The sequence below is a fragment of the Molothrus ater genome, chromosome 5 (assembly GCF_012460135.2).
Source record: "Molothrus ater isolate BHLD 08-10-18 breed brown headed cowbird chromosome 5, BPBGC_Mater_1.1, whole genome shotgun sequence".
Lineage (NCBI taxonomy): Eukaryota > Metazoa > Chordata > Aves > Passeriformes > Icteridae > Molothrus > Molothrus ater.
The window spans coordinates 37,445,234-37,462,109 of NC_050482.2; the positions used below are offsets into that span (position 1 = coordinate 37,445,234).

General features: G+C 40.6%; 1 protein-coding gene across 1 annotated transcript in view; it reads right to left on the reverse strand.

Moving 5' to 3' along the window:
* The window catches only part of OSBPL8 (oxysterol binding protein like 8), an 83,920-nt gene that overhangs the window by 45,985 nt on the left and 21,059 nt on the right, over positions 1–16,876 (reverse strand). The window contains exons 2-3 of the mRNA XM_054514832.1: positions 8,730–8,827; positions 3,371–3,407 (exon numbers count right to left, since the gene is read on the reverse strand). Of these exons, the coding sequence (XP_054370807.1) occupies positions 3,371–3,407; positions 8,730–8,771 (79 nt within the window). The 5' untranslated portion in view covers positions 8,772–8,827. The remainder of the gene's footprint in view (positions 1–3,370; positions 3,408–8,729; positions 8,828–16,876) is intronic.

Consider the following 16,876-nt stretch of genomic DNA (forward strand, 5'->3'; position numbering starts at 1 on the left):
GCCAGATCAAGCTGTACCAACATCCCAGAAAGCTAAGATCAATGTCTGTATATACATCACAAGAAACAAGTCTTAACAATACAAATCATGTACAAATTCTGTCAAGGCAGAGGCTTAAAGCAGAAGAGTTACTCTCCTTGAACCTCAACGGTCTGAAAGACTTGTCTGGTGTCTTCCTACCTATTTCTAGGATCACCTGGCCAGCCATCCTGTTTTACAGTTTCTGTACATCTTGTTAAGCTGCAGACAACAAAACTGTACCTTTTTCATAATCAAAGAATGACTCTGTAACACCTGTTGTGTGAAAGGAGATATACTGACAACGTGCTCAAAGAGGGAAACAAGCAATATTTACTAAAGAAAAGACTGGAACTTACAACACGGATGATTTTAAGAGTTCCCAAGCTTTCCTTAAAAGTTCAGCAGAAGATTTGAGTCAAACCAAACAAGTTCTATTCTCTGGATGGACTCTGCAAAGTACAAAGGCCTTCTTAGCTTTATCACTACTCTTATTACAGTAGTGGAAACATTTTGCAGCAAAACCTGGAATGAACACAAAGCAGTATGAAAAAATAAAAAGGTGCTTGAGTGTCCAGAAGGGTGAGGAAGATAGTGAAGGGTCCAGAGCACAAGTCTGATGAGGATGGCTGAGGGAGCTGGGGTTGTTTAGCCTGGGGAAAAGGGGATTCAGGGTAGACTCTACTGCTCTCTACCACTACCTGAAAGGTAGCTTCTCCCATGTAACAAGTGACAGGCCAAGAGTGACAGCCTCAAGTTGTGGCATGAGTGGTTTAGATTGGATATTAGAAAAACTTTCTTCACCACAAGGCTTCTCAAGCATTGGAAGAGGCTGCCCAGGGAAGTGTCACCAATCCTGGAGGTATTTAAAAGATGTGTAGATGTGGCACTTGGGGACATGGCTTAGTGGTGGACTTGGCAATGCTGGGTTAACAGTTGGACTTGATGATTCTTAAATGTGTATTCCATCCTAAATGATTCTATGAAGAATGCAAGGATTGCAGTACACCCACCTGTATTATTTTTCTACATCAGCTAAGCCATCTAAAGCTCTGCTCCAGAGAAACTATACTCTCTGTGAACTGCTGCTGAGGAAAAATATGTAAGGAAATGGACAAGGGAGGCAACCAGCTCATTTTACCACTTCAGAACTCAAGTCCCTCAGTGCCGGAAGCTGGTATTTCAAAGTAGTGTCTGATTTTGCTCTTCTTCTTGTACCAACTAGCTGTTTATTGTTCTGCAACTACAAGTAAGGGAAAGGGGGGAGCAAGGCAGTTGCTGAAGTCTTGGGAAGAGACCATACTGCAGAAGGTCTTGTATGTGAAAATAAAAGGGGGAAGAAAGCAGCTGCTTCACAGGTTTGCACAAAATGGGTCTCTGCAAGGAGAGTGAGCTATACTTGTTTTAAAGATTTAATGTGTACAGTGCACTGAAGGAAGACCAGCTTTCACCCAACTAGCTGAAAACTCCTTTTGACAAGCCACTGGCCACTTAGCTTCTGCAGGGATGGGATTTCTCAGCCTACTGTGCTCTGCAGGTGCCCCCACCAGCCCCTATGCCACTGCAGCAGGTGACATTGTGGGCTCCACTGCAGGAACTGCACTGGCAACCCTCCCCTGAGTAACCTCTACAGAAGGCTTGTTTGTGAACAGGCACCATGCAGCACTGCTAACTCTTTTTTAAGCTTTGGGAATTCCAAAGGTTTCTTAAAGCTGTCACAATGCAGTTATTTCTCAGGCAGAAGCTGCCAGTAACCTGCAGCGTAAGCAAGCTCTGCACACGAGTGTCACTAAAGCATGAGCTACATTCAGCAGGGGGGACTCAGTCACACTAACAGGACTACCAGCTTCAAGCTCACTGTAAAATTCATATCCCTTCATTAGGAGTCAATTAGGTCCTGCAACAACTCCTAGAACTGTCAGAAAGGCTCTTTTCTGACCAAACAGAGTTTATGTATCACCTAATATAGAATACCATATGGCAAGCTCTTCATATGCCTGGGTATTCAAGGTGAACTTCTTAAACTAAGCAGGTTTTTGAGAAATTCCATCTAAAAAGCTGAAGAATGATTGGCAGGAGAGTTTTTCAATCTCCTTTTTATATAAAGCAGTGTAAAAGTACTAAACAAATGGAAATAAATCAGTTAATAACATAACTATTTATTCACACCATAGCAGCTACTAGGAGGAAGTTGTCCCCCCTCCTGCAAAATGCCTCATCCCAACACTCAGACTTTTGCTCTGAGGTGAGGGAGAAGACATTATTTTAGAGAAGAAACAACAAATAGTAAATATCAAAGCCTCCTTGTGACTCTTTAGAGGTCACGTTCCAATACCAACAGAACTGTTGAGAGTTGAGAAGACATACTTTGTCCATGTTCATCATACTGGTCATCAAATTACTAATACAAAAGTTTGTCAGTACAAGTCATACCTTAGAAGAAATATAAATTTACAGCCAATTTATTTCAGGTAAAGCTATGAAAAAAAATCTGGGGAGTCAGATTCCCACTTCTGTTTCTATAATGAGCCTGTGAAAGTGTCTGCACCACTGAAAATAGCACAAGGACATCATATACAGGAAAATGTTTACTACAATTCAATTCAACATTGTTTTTTAATGTCTATAATAAGCTATATCAGCTAAGACCACAACTTCTGCACAGATTTCTCACAGAAAAAAGAAACAATTTGTGCCTGCACCTTTCTTTTTCCTACATACACAAACTCTTAATCCCAGGCAAAATTACTCTGCCAATCATACTGTCATACTAATGCTCACAAACCAATGGCACCAGTAAGTCTTTGGCTGCATGTAAGCACATATATACATCTGAAGTTTTCCCTAGCACCTCACCAGATCCAATCCTGAAGAATTATAGTATATATACACCTGTTCAATTCTGAATATGTAAAATTATTGAAATTAGGGGAACCACACATAGCACTAGAAATCAACACACTCAAAAATAAAACCTTTTTCTGAACCATTACTTCCATATCTTTACTATCTGTACTACAATAGCATTTGAAAGTTTCACTTCAAACTGATAAAAATAGCTTTTTCTCTTCCAGATATATAATATAAAAGATTTTTTTTCCTGACCATGACTGGGAGAGGTGAAGAATAAACTTTTCCCACTAAAAAAATAAAGGCTACAGTAGGGAAACTTTTGGATGAGTGGTATGCCAGGCAAAATACTTTTCCATCAGCAAATTTTCATCACACTTCAACTTCTCAATTATGATAAAGAAGAAAACTTAGTATTTATCCCAGCAACTATATGCAAAGATATCTACTAACTACTACAAATATATGTGCAAACATAATGTAGGAGAGAGGAGTCACTTACTTGATAGTTCAGGAGAGTCTCTGTTCTCACCATGATGCTGTGTACACATACAATTGAGGAATGAAGAACAGCAAACATAAAATTCCAGGCCAGGAAGAAGCAAGTGCACAAAAAGCAGCAGCAGCAGCAGGGAAAGAAGGACAATGAAAACAGTGTTAGTTCATAACTAAAATACAACATGCACCTCAATGCCAAAGGCAAGACCTCCAGAGACTCCACAGTTCAGAAAAGTTGAAGCAACAAACCAGACAAATATGCCTATAGAAAAGCCATTATTAGGAGCCATCATTAGTAAACAGCAACTGCCTCAACCACTTCTTGTGAGTGGAATGTCTCCAGCCACAATTTAGTGCTCGTATGACTTGATACACAGCATTTTTAAAGAAATTTTAAGCTGGAGTGGTTTCAAAAAGACTGAAGCTCTGAAGAAAGCTGAAATAACACAAAATGTTTCCAAAATCACTCCACTTTCAGGAAAGTGTTTTGGAAGGAAAAATACCTTTAAAGCCGTAAGTAATGTGCAAGCACCTACTAATGCTAGATCCAAGCCTAACTGCTTTTTAATACAAACACAAGCTTAGAAGCCACAGATTCAGCTCATCTACAAACACAGGTAACATTTGAAATTGCTTAGGATGCAAGACAAACAGTGCAGTTTTAAATTTAAGAGGATATTTTATATCTGAGTGTTTCCATAGAACCAAGTTGCTTAGAATTTCTCTCCCACTGAATGCATCAAATACAGGCACTAAAGGAGGGTAACTGCACAGTAATATCCTGTAAGCTTTTCTGATATTTGATCTGGAATATTATTAAAATCCTTGCTAACAAAGACCACAATCAAGGCTAAGATCCCACTGTGCTCAGCCATGTACAGATAAAAGGCAAATTCCACTTATGTCTTTACGGATTTACTGCATTTGAAATCTGTGAATAATAGAAAAGGAGAACACAAGAATACTGATCAGCATGAACATTTCCTCCTTAAAAATAAAATAAATCCAAACATGACATATCTTCTATATCCCAAATAAAAAAATTGTGCTCCATAGAGTAGTGAAATCCTTGCTCTGCTTTAAAGAGGATCCAATCTTGTCTCTCTTATCAGGACTTAACAGCAGGAAACGTAAAAAAGAAAAATCATAATCAAAATCTTTGCAAGCAGGAATCTTGTCTTGCACTCCTGACCTCAAAACACTGATTATTTTTTTTTTTTTATCCCTCACATCTGCCTAAGGGTGTTAAATTGTAAATTGACAGTGCAATGTGCAAATGCAAAGTACTGCAATGAATATACAGCAATTGCAGTACACATCATTGGAAAGATGAGGGAACCCCTCTTTCATAATTCTGCACTTTCTGGAACATGACTTGACTTATCTGGAAAAACTGAAATAAAATATAAGCACACTTGGCAAATAACCTTCTATTTCTGCCAGAGACTAACTTCAGGTCAAAGAGGGAAACCCATGAACTTACCAGACAGATCTGAGTAGTAGAACATGCAATGTATTCAAAAATTCAATGGCTTTCATGGCAAAGTGTTTATTCTTAACGTACAGATAACATACTGCAGACTAGGAAACAGTTTATGTTTAGACTGGAACTGTCCTACCCTATGCTGATTTTAGATTCAAGAGAACAGTGGCTGACAAGAGAACAAGAAGCCTGCAGAAACTATACAGAGATCCAGCAACTGAACTGAAGGACTGGGAGCACAGCTATTCAGCACTGGGCTGCTGCAGTGGTCACTGCGAGCTGGACAGCAAGAGAATGGAACTGGAAAAATACACTGTGAACAGACAGGATCAGCAGCACCTGAGCTCAGCCAGATGCTCGCTGGCAGTGCATTACTTACGTGTGCAGGAAACAAGAGGGAAAAGGCAGCGCAGCAGGTCCTGTCTCACTGCCTGCCCGGCAAGCAGCCCTGGCCAACATACAACGAGACACCAGAGAGCAGGGCAGCCTGTCACCTGAGATGGCAATGCAGGGGCTTTTCATGTAAATATTTTAGCATTGCATGGTTAATCCTATGAACTGGTACAAACAGCTCCTATGCCAGAGGCTGAAACACAAGCCTGTCTAATTCTGTCCTCTATCTTCTCCAATTGACATTCTGTTTACACACCAAACTCGCTCTGTTGCTGGTCAACCCCCTCTCCTCATCAGAGGTATTTGGGTCTCTGTATTTACCTAAAACCTGCAGACTATATATTTCTAAACATTGGTGCAAGATGTTAAGGCACTAAAATGAGACTGTTTTGGCCAAAAAGACCTTTCATTTTCCAATGGCCTATTGCACCTCTATCACCTGCAATTCGTATCACTGCAAACTGAGGTTCCAAACAACTAAGGGAACAAAACGTGACCATTTTACTACTTCAGGGCTTTCTCTGAAAAGAATGCTCTCTGGACATTCCTGTCCATCACCACCCACAACTCTTATTCTAAATCTAGAAAATTAAGAGAACATACATATATTCCCAGAGGCACAGCCTAGCCCTATTTTCCCATTATATAATTGATGACTTTGATTACAGATTACAGAACAAATCCTCTGACAGGTTCTCAATGCTACGTGATCAATTTCATTTCTACAGAGGCACAGTTACTTGAAAATTTTGCTACCAAAATACATGAAGCCTAGTCCTCCTCCCAGTAAAGTTTTTGACTAAGACTTAGAAGTAAAACCAGCAATATAAATCCAGCAATATAAAGTATCACGAGACAGCAGCTGTAATTGTTTTTATACAAAGGCAGCTTACGTGCTTCAAAAGAGCCTATTTTTAGATGTTCATTTCTTAGAAATAAAGCTTATAACAACTGCTGCTAAACTTTAAGTTATATCTGCCAAGTTCTTCTAAAAAACAAAATCCTTTTCCTGTTGAATATTAGGGTAAAAGCAAAAGCATGTGTCACGCTAACACGTGTGAATCTCTTATCATAAAAGTTATTTTAAAACAGTATTTTTACAATCAAAACATACAACTAAATTTTTAATAGTTTAAATGAACATTCTAAAGCCAAGTTTGAGTTTTCACCTTGCTGAAGACAGACTTTCCCTGAAGGCAGTCTCTGATACATGTAAACCATTGAAATTAATCCAGTCAGTTTAAATTCAGGACCACTGACCCAACCTACAAATCTGATCAATAAAAATGATTCAATGCTTCAAGGAAAGAAAGTACTTTTATGTCTGTTGATGTATTAAATAACAAGGACTGACACTGACTGTACAAGTTCTATCACAGGCAAATTATTTATTAAAAGTTTGTCTCAGCAAAAATTAGAAGTGACTAAAAATTTCTAAAAAAAATATTTCAAAAAAGAACGGTTTATACCATACATTTCCATGTAATGTTCTAAGTTCTGGGGAAGTGAGACTTGATTAAATTATTATTTTATAGAAAAGTAGACAAAAACTGTTCTAGACAAGAACTCAGAGCATCTATTATTTTGCACTGTTTTAATGGTGTCAGACTACAAAAATAGCTGAGCTGTCACAGCCTTTGTCTTCAAACTTAGATTCAGTACATATCAACCTAATTGTGAGACAGGAAGAGCATTTAATATGAGACTTTTCTCTGTATACTGATTCTGGAAAGGAAAAAGCACAGCATTAAGGCCTGTGATCTCCCCATCCTTTGTTCTTTAATAAGCCAGCCAAAAAATCAAATTAGAAATCTGACACCTCTAAACAAGATTTTTTTAGATACCTCCTAGAAACATCCCAAAGGATTTAAAAGTGGAGAAGAATTTTGCTCAGTATTTCTTATGCACATTACAACATATGTATTTCATTCATTTTATCATGACAATGGAACTTAAAAAAATTTAGATTGCACATAAAAGTCTGGAATACTGAAAAATTTTAAACATGATTTCAAAAAAATTAAATTTCTGGGAAGTGTCAGGATTTGCATTGACTAAAGGTCTTCAAAATTACTGGGTCAATCTCTATTAAAATACATATGGCATTTTTAATATTTAATTTTCACTTCTTTTACTATGATATACACTAGGCTGCATATTAGACTACCAAATAAGCTTTCAAATATGTTTTTAACAAAACTTGACATTGTAACTGCAATTTAGACAATTACCCCACTGACTGATGTTTTGATAAGAAATGCTTAGACTAGCCTATTATAATACATCATCAGTTTAAAAAAAAACTATTCTGAGATGACACTTCAGAAGCATATAGGATGAAAGGCAATCTATCCTTACACTTAGCATTCTTCTAAAGCAGTCTTGGTAAAACAGAGACTCATTTTGTGGAACTTTCTTAAGATCATGCTATTCTGAAGGAATGTCACAAAAAGAAAAGTAGTATATCTTACATTACTTTGAAGTGTTTTGTAAACTGGTACTTTTTAATGTATTTTAAGGAACAAGGAGGGCAGCAACTGAACTGACAGCATTTTTTAAAAAAATGAAAATACCCTACTGCACAGTTGGCAGTTGATACTCATAAGTATGCTGCATCTGGGATATAAATGCATAGGCCATGCAGCAAACCAATGAATTTGTTCATTACAGAAAAAAGCCAAGAATTTTCTTAGCACACTCCAAAACAGTTTGTCTCCAAACTCACCACTAAAGATAAAAACAGTAATAAAACACTTGATCAAGGTAATAGCTCCATGTAGTAGTTCAGTATCACATAAAATGTTTGCCAGTAATGAGGTGTTAAATTTGACCTTCACCTCAGTTACAGAAAAACATATCCTATTTTGCCTTTGGGAAGCAGTGCTTTGGAAACTATAAAACATTTCCTGCTTCAGCTATTAAGGTACTTCTACACGACACAGCTTGTGGAAAAACTAAACTCTTGTATAATTTCAACATTTATGATGATGTTGATGAAGCACAATAGTACACACTAGCCTTTCCTGTTTTTAAATTGTGCTTAGAAAGAGCTTCATTGCCTCAGAAATTTTATAATCAGTACACATTATCAACTCTTACACCTCAAGATCACTCTGATAACATATAACTATCACTCCTTCTGTCTTTTCTGCTCCTCATTCCACCAAGAACTACATTATTTCTTCTGTTGTCCATAATCACTAACTAGCAAAGTGCCAGTTAGACTGAGAGGAATACCTTTTTCCTCTGGGACTCTGAGACAAAATCCAAAAATCAAATCCAAAATCTACAAGTTTTTTGACATTCAGCCCTCCTGCCATGAGAATCTAGTAAATGATACATGATACTACATAATATTCCAAATGCATTCACCAGAAAAGTATCAATTCAAAGCAAAAGTGAACAGATTCAAGTCATTTAACCCTCTCCCCTGCAAAAGCATCTTCACAGTCATGTCACTGCACAAAGGCACACTTAAGTTACTCACTGAATTTCTATCCAGCTCCCCATCAACCGGCACGTTCTCCATGTTGAGAAGGCCTGTTCTCTATCAGTTAGAGCTCTTCCATCCTGCTACTTGAGATCCTAGAGAAGAAAAGAAAAATGTAATAATTTAATTCCAAGGGCTGAAATCCAGTAGACAGCCATAATTTCTCTCCCCTCCGTTTTATGAGGCTAAATAGTCTCACATGGTAACAACCTCTGCGTTTTACAGTACCTTGCAAAACATGAACATTTACACAGAGAAATCAGCTTAGGAATGGAGAGAATAGTTTCAGACAAAATGGCCAAAACAAAAACTACTCACAGAGACAAGCATTTACTTCTACAAATAAGGAAGAGTTATGCAAAAAAAAAAGAAACCCACAGGTTTTGCCCTGTATTTCCCGTTGTTCCAGAGTTCCCAGCAGCACACCGCTCCCCTCCTAGAGGCATGTGCACACCAACTGTTTGGGTACAAAACAAAGCTATTCTGGAGCAGCCAGAGCTGAAGGCTTCCCAGCATAACTCCAGAAACAGCCATGCATTGCTTTGCAGAACCAAACCACAAAAATTAAATAATATGTGCAAGCCAGCACCTTCTGTGGCACAGCGGGCACTCCTCTGGGGGTCACCACACACAGCAAGAAAGCAATTCCTCATTCTCTAGGCATTTCCTATTTATTTTTGCAAGAGAATGAAATCTACAATGAATCCTAGTATCCACAGCATATTTAAAGGCATTAGAGAGACAAGCACACACCCTGAAACCAAGCAAAACTTGGTGGAAGTGTTTTAACCACTGATTTGTTAAGCAAGTTTCAGGAGAGGCGCAGATCAAACCGGGATGCCTAGTGAGATGTTCAGCTAGAGCCCATAGTTCTGTCTCTGTCCAAGACCTCCATCCAACAGGACAGCAGGGGATGAGGGGCTGTGCTTACCTGTTTGGAGCAGGGCAGTTGGTATCACACAGGGACAAAACCCTGTGCTCCCACCCTCCACAGAGCCACGCTCACTCTGTCCTTCCTGCCAGCCACAACAAGTGCTTCAGCAGAGAATCAGCCCAAGGACAATCTTCTTCTCTGCTTTTGTCTTGGGTGGGGTGAGGGAGCAGGAAGCAGCTAAATTACAAACTCAATTGCTAAACCAACACTTGTGCAAGAGCAGGGGTAGCACGGAGATGGTGATTTTTTTTTTACACTATAATGTTTGCACATTGTGTTTAATCTATGCATCAAGGTAATGGCAAATTTTAGTAAAAACAGATTAAATGAAGACAGAAGGGTGAGGTGGGAAGACACATGACAGTCCCTGCAGGGAACCTGAGGAACATCCTGAATGCAGGAGGATGGGAGAAAGGCAAACAGATAACCAGAATACGCAAGATCTTCTGGTTCAAGGTCTGTCTCAGGAAACAGACACTTATCAAAACAAATCCCACTAAAAGAATAACCATTTATTCTACTGCTCTCCATGTTTTATTATAATTGGGTTTTGGGTTTGTATTATGTAACACAAGTTAGAATTTTCCCTCAGGAAAAAACACAGTATTAATACATTCTAGGTAATTACTATAACATATGCCAGTAAACCACAAAAGGAACCATTAAAAAATAGTTTAACAAAACAATTGTGTGCTAACAAAATTGCAAAGTTAAAAGTTTTCTATGGCTTAGTCCAATGAACTAAGTCCAATGACTTAGCCCAGTGAGGAGGACCTTGCTCAAGCACCTGAGTGATTAACTGAGGTGGCACGCAATTGGGAAGCATGGCTAGATGCTCTCATGTAAATTAGAAACAGTAGACATCTGAAAGGAGATGACTACAAGTTATTAATTTGCATTAATAAAAGGAAAGATGCCATTACCACAGAAAGAGGAATTCACCCTGAAGCTCTGTTTCCCAGAGCAGCAGGCACTACAACCCTTACCTTCCACAGCCAAACATGAGATGCAGACCTGGGTGATGATTTTTGATGTCTGTTGCTTCTCATCTCTCCCCCACACACCCATTTTAGGTTCTCTTATTAGCAGGAAATTCAGCAACACCAGACTGCATGCATATTCAATTTGCAGAAACACCAAACTCTTTTAAATAGGATGACAAATGAGCGGCATTACAAACAGATGCAAGCACTGCTATTTAAAGCAGGTTCTCAGCTTTTTTTAGTTACACAAACTTGTAACCGTACTCAAGTTATCCGAACGAACAGATCTTTGCTGACAGGAACATTCAGCCTAAAACACTTTTAACCCATTTTTATATTTAACATTTTTTAACTCTTCATTTTTATTCTCAATGCTCCTGGTGTATTCTGCTCCTCCATCTGCTCACACAATGACAGCCTTCCTTATCTAAGTCTCAAGAGTAGCACCATCAGACAGATACCCAATGGTCTAATTCTCAGCATTCATGATCACTTGTGGTCCCAAAGACTCAATCCAGCATGCTCCTAAAGGCTGCAGAGAAGTCTTCTGGGAAAAGGAAGGAAAAAATTCTACCTGCTCCTGTTTAAACAGTAAAGCAGGTGCAGAAATGGTTAAGGACTACCTTCCCCCAAACTGTTTAGCTTATGAGTAGACAGCCAGCTTGCCTTATTTTTCTTGGCAAAATGAAGGCTGAAAGTGAACAATATTGCTTCTGTTATATGCCAAAATAAATACAAAGGAAGGAAAAGGGCTCTCTCAGCAAAAGGATACTGCCAAAGAGTCAAACAAGTATGAAATTGGAGAACAGATTTATTTTGAAAATTACAGAATGCTTCTAACCATCTGAGCCCCAAGACTTTGAAACAATTTTCCAACCAATGTAGGGAAGGGGAATTTTCTTATTTGTAAATGCAGCCAGGTTATTATGAAGGGTGATCCCACAAGCAAGCTCTTTTAAACTTTAGCTAATCCAACCATTAGATTTGAAGATACAACCCCAAATGTATCATTTTATTGATCTAGGGGTTTTTCTAGCTTTTGGGGAATGTTCATGACACGCTTTTGCTGCTCTCTGTTACATTCACAAGTGTTTGCAGTTTGGTCAGCTTGAGGTTTTAATTAACAAATGCTCCTTCACAATATTAATTCTTAAAAGCCTATGTGTTCAGAAGGGTACATGCAAAATTAAATTATTTCAAAATAACTCTGTAATGACAGCCAGCTAATCAGCTATTTTTCCTTTATAGACACTGGATACAATCAGGCACACACAAAGGTATTACTTTAGAGCACTGTACCAATCAGACAAATCCTGCCAGAAAATAAGCTCTTTCTCTCCAACTGTGAAGAAGGTTGAACAAGTCAAAACTGTATCTTCAAAGCAGAGGGGAAATGTTTCCCTCTTATCACACAATCCATAACCTGTCCTGTGAACACTTGAAGTCCATCTTATTTCTGTTGATGACACCAAACTGTGTAGCGCAGCTGACAAGCTGGAGGGAAGGGGTGCCATCCAGAGGACCTTGGCACGCTTCAGAGTTGGGTCTGTGTGAACCTCAGGACATCAGTTCAACAAAGCCAGGGGCAAGGTCCTGTACCCGGGTTGGGGCTACCCCAGGACAAATACTCGCAAGCACAAACACCCAAGGCTGGGTGGAGAATGGGTTGAGAATTTTCTTTCCCTGAGGAAAAGGAATTGGGGATACTGGTGGATGAAAACTAGACATGACCCAGCAACATCTGCCTGCAGCCCAGAAAGACAATGTATCCTGGGCTGAATCAAAAGAAGTGTTGCCAGGAGGTCGGTCCACTGGGTCATTCACAGATGTACTTCACTTTCACAATGTTTATATTTGATATTAGAAAGAAATTCTTTACTGTGAGGGTAGTGAGGCACTGCAACAGGCTGCCCAGAGCAGCTGTGGATGTCCATCCCGGAAAGACACTTAGATTTTTTTGAGAGCCTTGGTTTGAAGGCCAAGGAAGTGTTCAAGGCCAGATTGGGTGGGGCTTTGAACAACCTGGTCTAGTGGAAGATATCCCTGCCCATGGCAGGGAGATTAGAGTTACATCATTTTTAAGGGCCGTTCCAACCCAAACCATTGTGGGGTTCCATGGTTTGAACAGATTGCTTCAGCCATTGGTAGTTTTTGTAACTATTTGGTTTTCAGTTCACTGGACCTTGAGAATAGGAAAATCCTCCTTAGATCTTCCACAGAAGGAAAAAAAATGCATCAATGAAAGCTACTGCTCCGCATGAACAGGATCTTTTCTAACTATTGTTGTGGTTTGAGAAGAAGTAAGTTTTCTGGGATATGCTGTGGTCACATCAATGTGTGCTCAGATTTGAATATTGGCACCTGGTGTGGCCACTGGGCACATGGGTCTGCCTCTGAGAACACAGGGGTTAAAAGCAGAGCACTCGCAGGGGAAGCTCTCTTGGGTTCCGGTGAGGAAAGAGTTCGGGTCTCTCCCCTGTCCAGCTGCTGGGCTGGGGGGGAGCCATGAGGCTGGGTGAGGTAGGCCAGGGCTTGGATAGAGATGGGAGGTGAAGAGGCCCCCGAGGATGGAAAGGTGGGAGAAGCACCAGGAGGCATCGGGCAGCCCCCCCAGGAGAGAGGGAGAGAGCACAGCCTGTGCTTGGGACTGTGCTACCTTGAAACTTGGTAACATGGGCCGGCCCGGCCGCTGTGGGAGTTCCTAAGAAGGCAGAGCCCGAGTTTTTAACCCTTTTTTGGACAATGAAAACTTTGGCAGAACATTGACCTTTCCTAGAAGAGAGATAGAGATTAAATGGAAGAAGGAAATGTGCAAGTGTGAAGCTCTGGGCAAGCGAAAGATGTCGGGAGAGTAGAGAAGAATCTTAGGTGGGAAGAGATGATGGAGTGGCCTTAGCTGGACTCCTCTTGTTATAGCCATGGACAGAACCATGTTCCTTGTGACACAGAGACTGCATCCAGGGGGAGGCAATGGCTCAGAGCCAAGAGAGTTCAGTGCTGAGACCCCTCGGCCCCAGGGGGTGAAATTTGGGGGGAACAGGTGTCCCAAAGGTGAGACTGTGCTCTTTTTGGAACGGGACAAAGCATCCTTAAAAGGAAGACCCTAGAAGCAGCTCTGGTCCATGTGCAGTGGTGAGAGCACTGGACATGGAAGCAAGAGGTCACGATGGCAGATGTTCTCTGGGCGGTGCCACGAGTGACACAGAAACACACGAGGTTTCAATGGTGTTTCCAGGGGAAGCCCATGGTACAAGAGGGACTCCTCTCCTCTTGATGAACTGAGGATTGATTGTCTGAAGGGTGGTGATGGACTGAGAGGTGGTGATTTTGGGGGATAGATGTATTGGAAATTTGGTGGGGGGAGGAGGAAATGTTTTTGGAAAGTTTTCATTTTCCCTGTGTGTTTCTTGTTAATTAGAGTTGTAGTTTAGTTAATAAAGTTTTCTTTCTTTATTTCTAAGTGGGGGCCTGCTTTGCTTATTCCTGGTCACATCTCACAGCAGACACCAGGGAGCATATATTTTCATGGGGGAACTGGCATTGTGCCAGCGCCAAACCATGACAATGAACAGGATCTTTTCTAACTATCTACACACATACACGCTAAAAAGTCTTATGGGAAGAGGTAAGAAGACAACTGCCATCATTAAAAAAAATTAATTTCAAAAGCCATAAAATGGATGTCTCAGTACTGTGCTGTTACCCAATATTCTCTTAGATATAGGTACACAAACCACAGATCTAAAGCTGCACAAGTTAGGTGCCACGGCGATGAGAGAAACTGTGGTAGCAAGTTTTTGTTCAGTCCTATAGAGATCAGTGAAGTGGATATGGCAGTGTTCTGCATTGACTTACATATTCTTTGTTAACCAGATTACATAAACTTTTATTGCAGGATATGTTTAACTAGATAAAGGGGTTATTAGGCAATCCAAGGCCCTTTTTCTGCCAGCATAACAAGAGCTCATCACCAAACATGATATTTGTTCTAGGCAGAAGAGAGTTTAACCCTGACACCATGGCAGTAATACAATTGGTGGTATATTTATAATATTAAATTATAATCCAATTCACAAAAGGACTCTTCCTCCCCTTCTCCCACACAAGATTAGCTTCAGTTCAAACACTTCACTAAATCTGGAGAGTTTCATCAAGAGTCCCCAATGTCCCCAGACAAATTCCTGAATTTCAGCCAAGGTGCAGCCACAAAGTGCAAGTGGTAGAGATGACCCCCTGAACCTAACACATTTTCTTTTTAGTCAATGACCAAGTTACTTGAACACCTGCACAGTGTATTACACAGGCAGGTTTTAGCTGTCTTCCTAAGGAGTTTCCCCTAGGGTCCTTAGAGAGGGCAGGTGCACTGCAGTGCTGTTTGGTGACCTGTTACAGTATCACAGTACACTCCAGCACCAAAGCTCAAGGCAAGCACCAAACCAGGCCCACCGTGCCCTGCCACCGGCTGCCTGGGAAGTGGCTGCTGCCTCCTGACCCAGCCTTTCCAGAGGGGAAGTGCCCTCCTGGGCTCTGACCTCCAAACTGAGCTCAGCTCTGCTGGATGCCTGCCTTCCTTCCCTAAAGCCTAAAAGAAGTAGAAGCATTTAAATTGCTCAAGATGAGTATCAGATGAGAATAAACTGTATTTTTTTTTTAAGATGACACAAGCATAACAATACATTGACTTTAAAGATCCATGTGGCAGCAAGTAAAGACAAGGCATACAAGGAGAAAAGAAAATGAGTTGTTTACATTGATGTCAAGAAGGATAAAAATTCACCTAGGTCTTTGCTGGAAAGCAGAATCACAACAGCACCCAAGAAATGCTATTCCACAGGGAATCAGAGAATGGTCCAGGTAGGAAAAGATCTCTGAAGGTCATCTTGCCCAAATTCCCCTTTGCAGAAGGATGTCTAGACAGCTTTTGAGTATCTCCAAGGATGAGGACTACACAAACACCCTGGCTGACCTGTGCCAGTGCCTGGTCGCCCTTCCAAGTCAAAAAGTGTTCCTGATGCTGGGATGGAACTCACTGTGTTTCTGTTTGTGCCCACTGCCTCTTGTATCATCAGTGAGCACCACTGGAAAGAATGTGTACCTGTCACTTTTATACCCTCCCTTCAGGTATTTATACACATTGATGAATTTGCCCTGAGCCTTCTCTTCTCCAGGCTAAACAGACCCAGCTCCTCCAGCCTTTCCTCACACAAGAGATGATCCAGGCCTTTGATCATCTTCACAGACCTTCACTGGATCTCTCCAGTACATCCACATCCCCCCTGTACTCAGGAGCCTTGAACTACCCAAGAGCTCAGATGTGAACTCAACAGTGCTGAGCAGAGAGGAAGGATTGCTACTCTCAATCTGCTGGCAGTGCTTTCTCTAAAGCATTCAGGAGCACCATGCATCTACTTTATGGCAAGGGCAAGTTACTGACTCCTGTTCAGCCATCTGTCAGGATAACCAGGTGAACTCCAGGTAAGCAATTCTATAATGTCCACAAGGAAGCTTAAGGTAACTCTCTTGACTAAGGCATCTTAGTGCTAAAACAAACCAAAAAGAACAAGTTTCCTAGATATTAAGATTTAACTATAACAGTTATAGCTACCTACAACTCCTAAGATGTATAGGATCAGTTTCAAGAGATTAAAGGAAATCTGTACCCAAAATCTAACAAGGGTGATCAAACAAAGGCTCTCAAAGAATCTATGTGTCTTTCAGGCTGTCCTATGGCTGCTGAAGGCACTTTCACTTTGCTCCAGGCAGCGGGGGAGCAGCAATAGCACAGAAGGTAATTGAGGAAGCATGTCTTACTCTCAAGGCTCTTTGAATACAGGGCACCAGAGGAAGAGAAGCCTTCTGTGGTTGTAGCACAAGGCCACAGATCATCTTTCTCAGCTAACAAGTCTGCACACCAAGTACACTTCATTATCAAGCTACAGATCAGGCCAGCTTCTTGCACATGACACAGTGCCACTGCATGCCAAGTACCCTGTGTTTGTTGAGATCAGTTCCAAGAAAGCAGGAACTGAAGCAAAGTTACTAGTAAAAATGGAGGAGAGGCAACAGGGTCAAAAAAAACCCAGTAAACGATCTGGTAAACAAAGAAATCACAAGTTCTTCTCAACTCTCAAACTAACATTCTTGACAAAGAAGAACTTGGAAGAATTAGGAACTGGTTGTATTCTGCAATTCTAAAAGAGAAATCTGAGAGCTGAGAAAATCTCTAG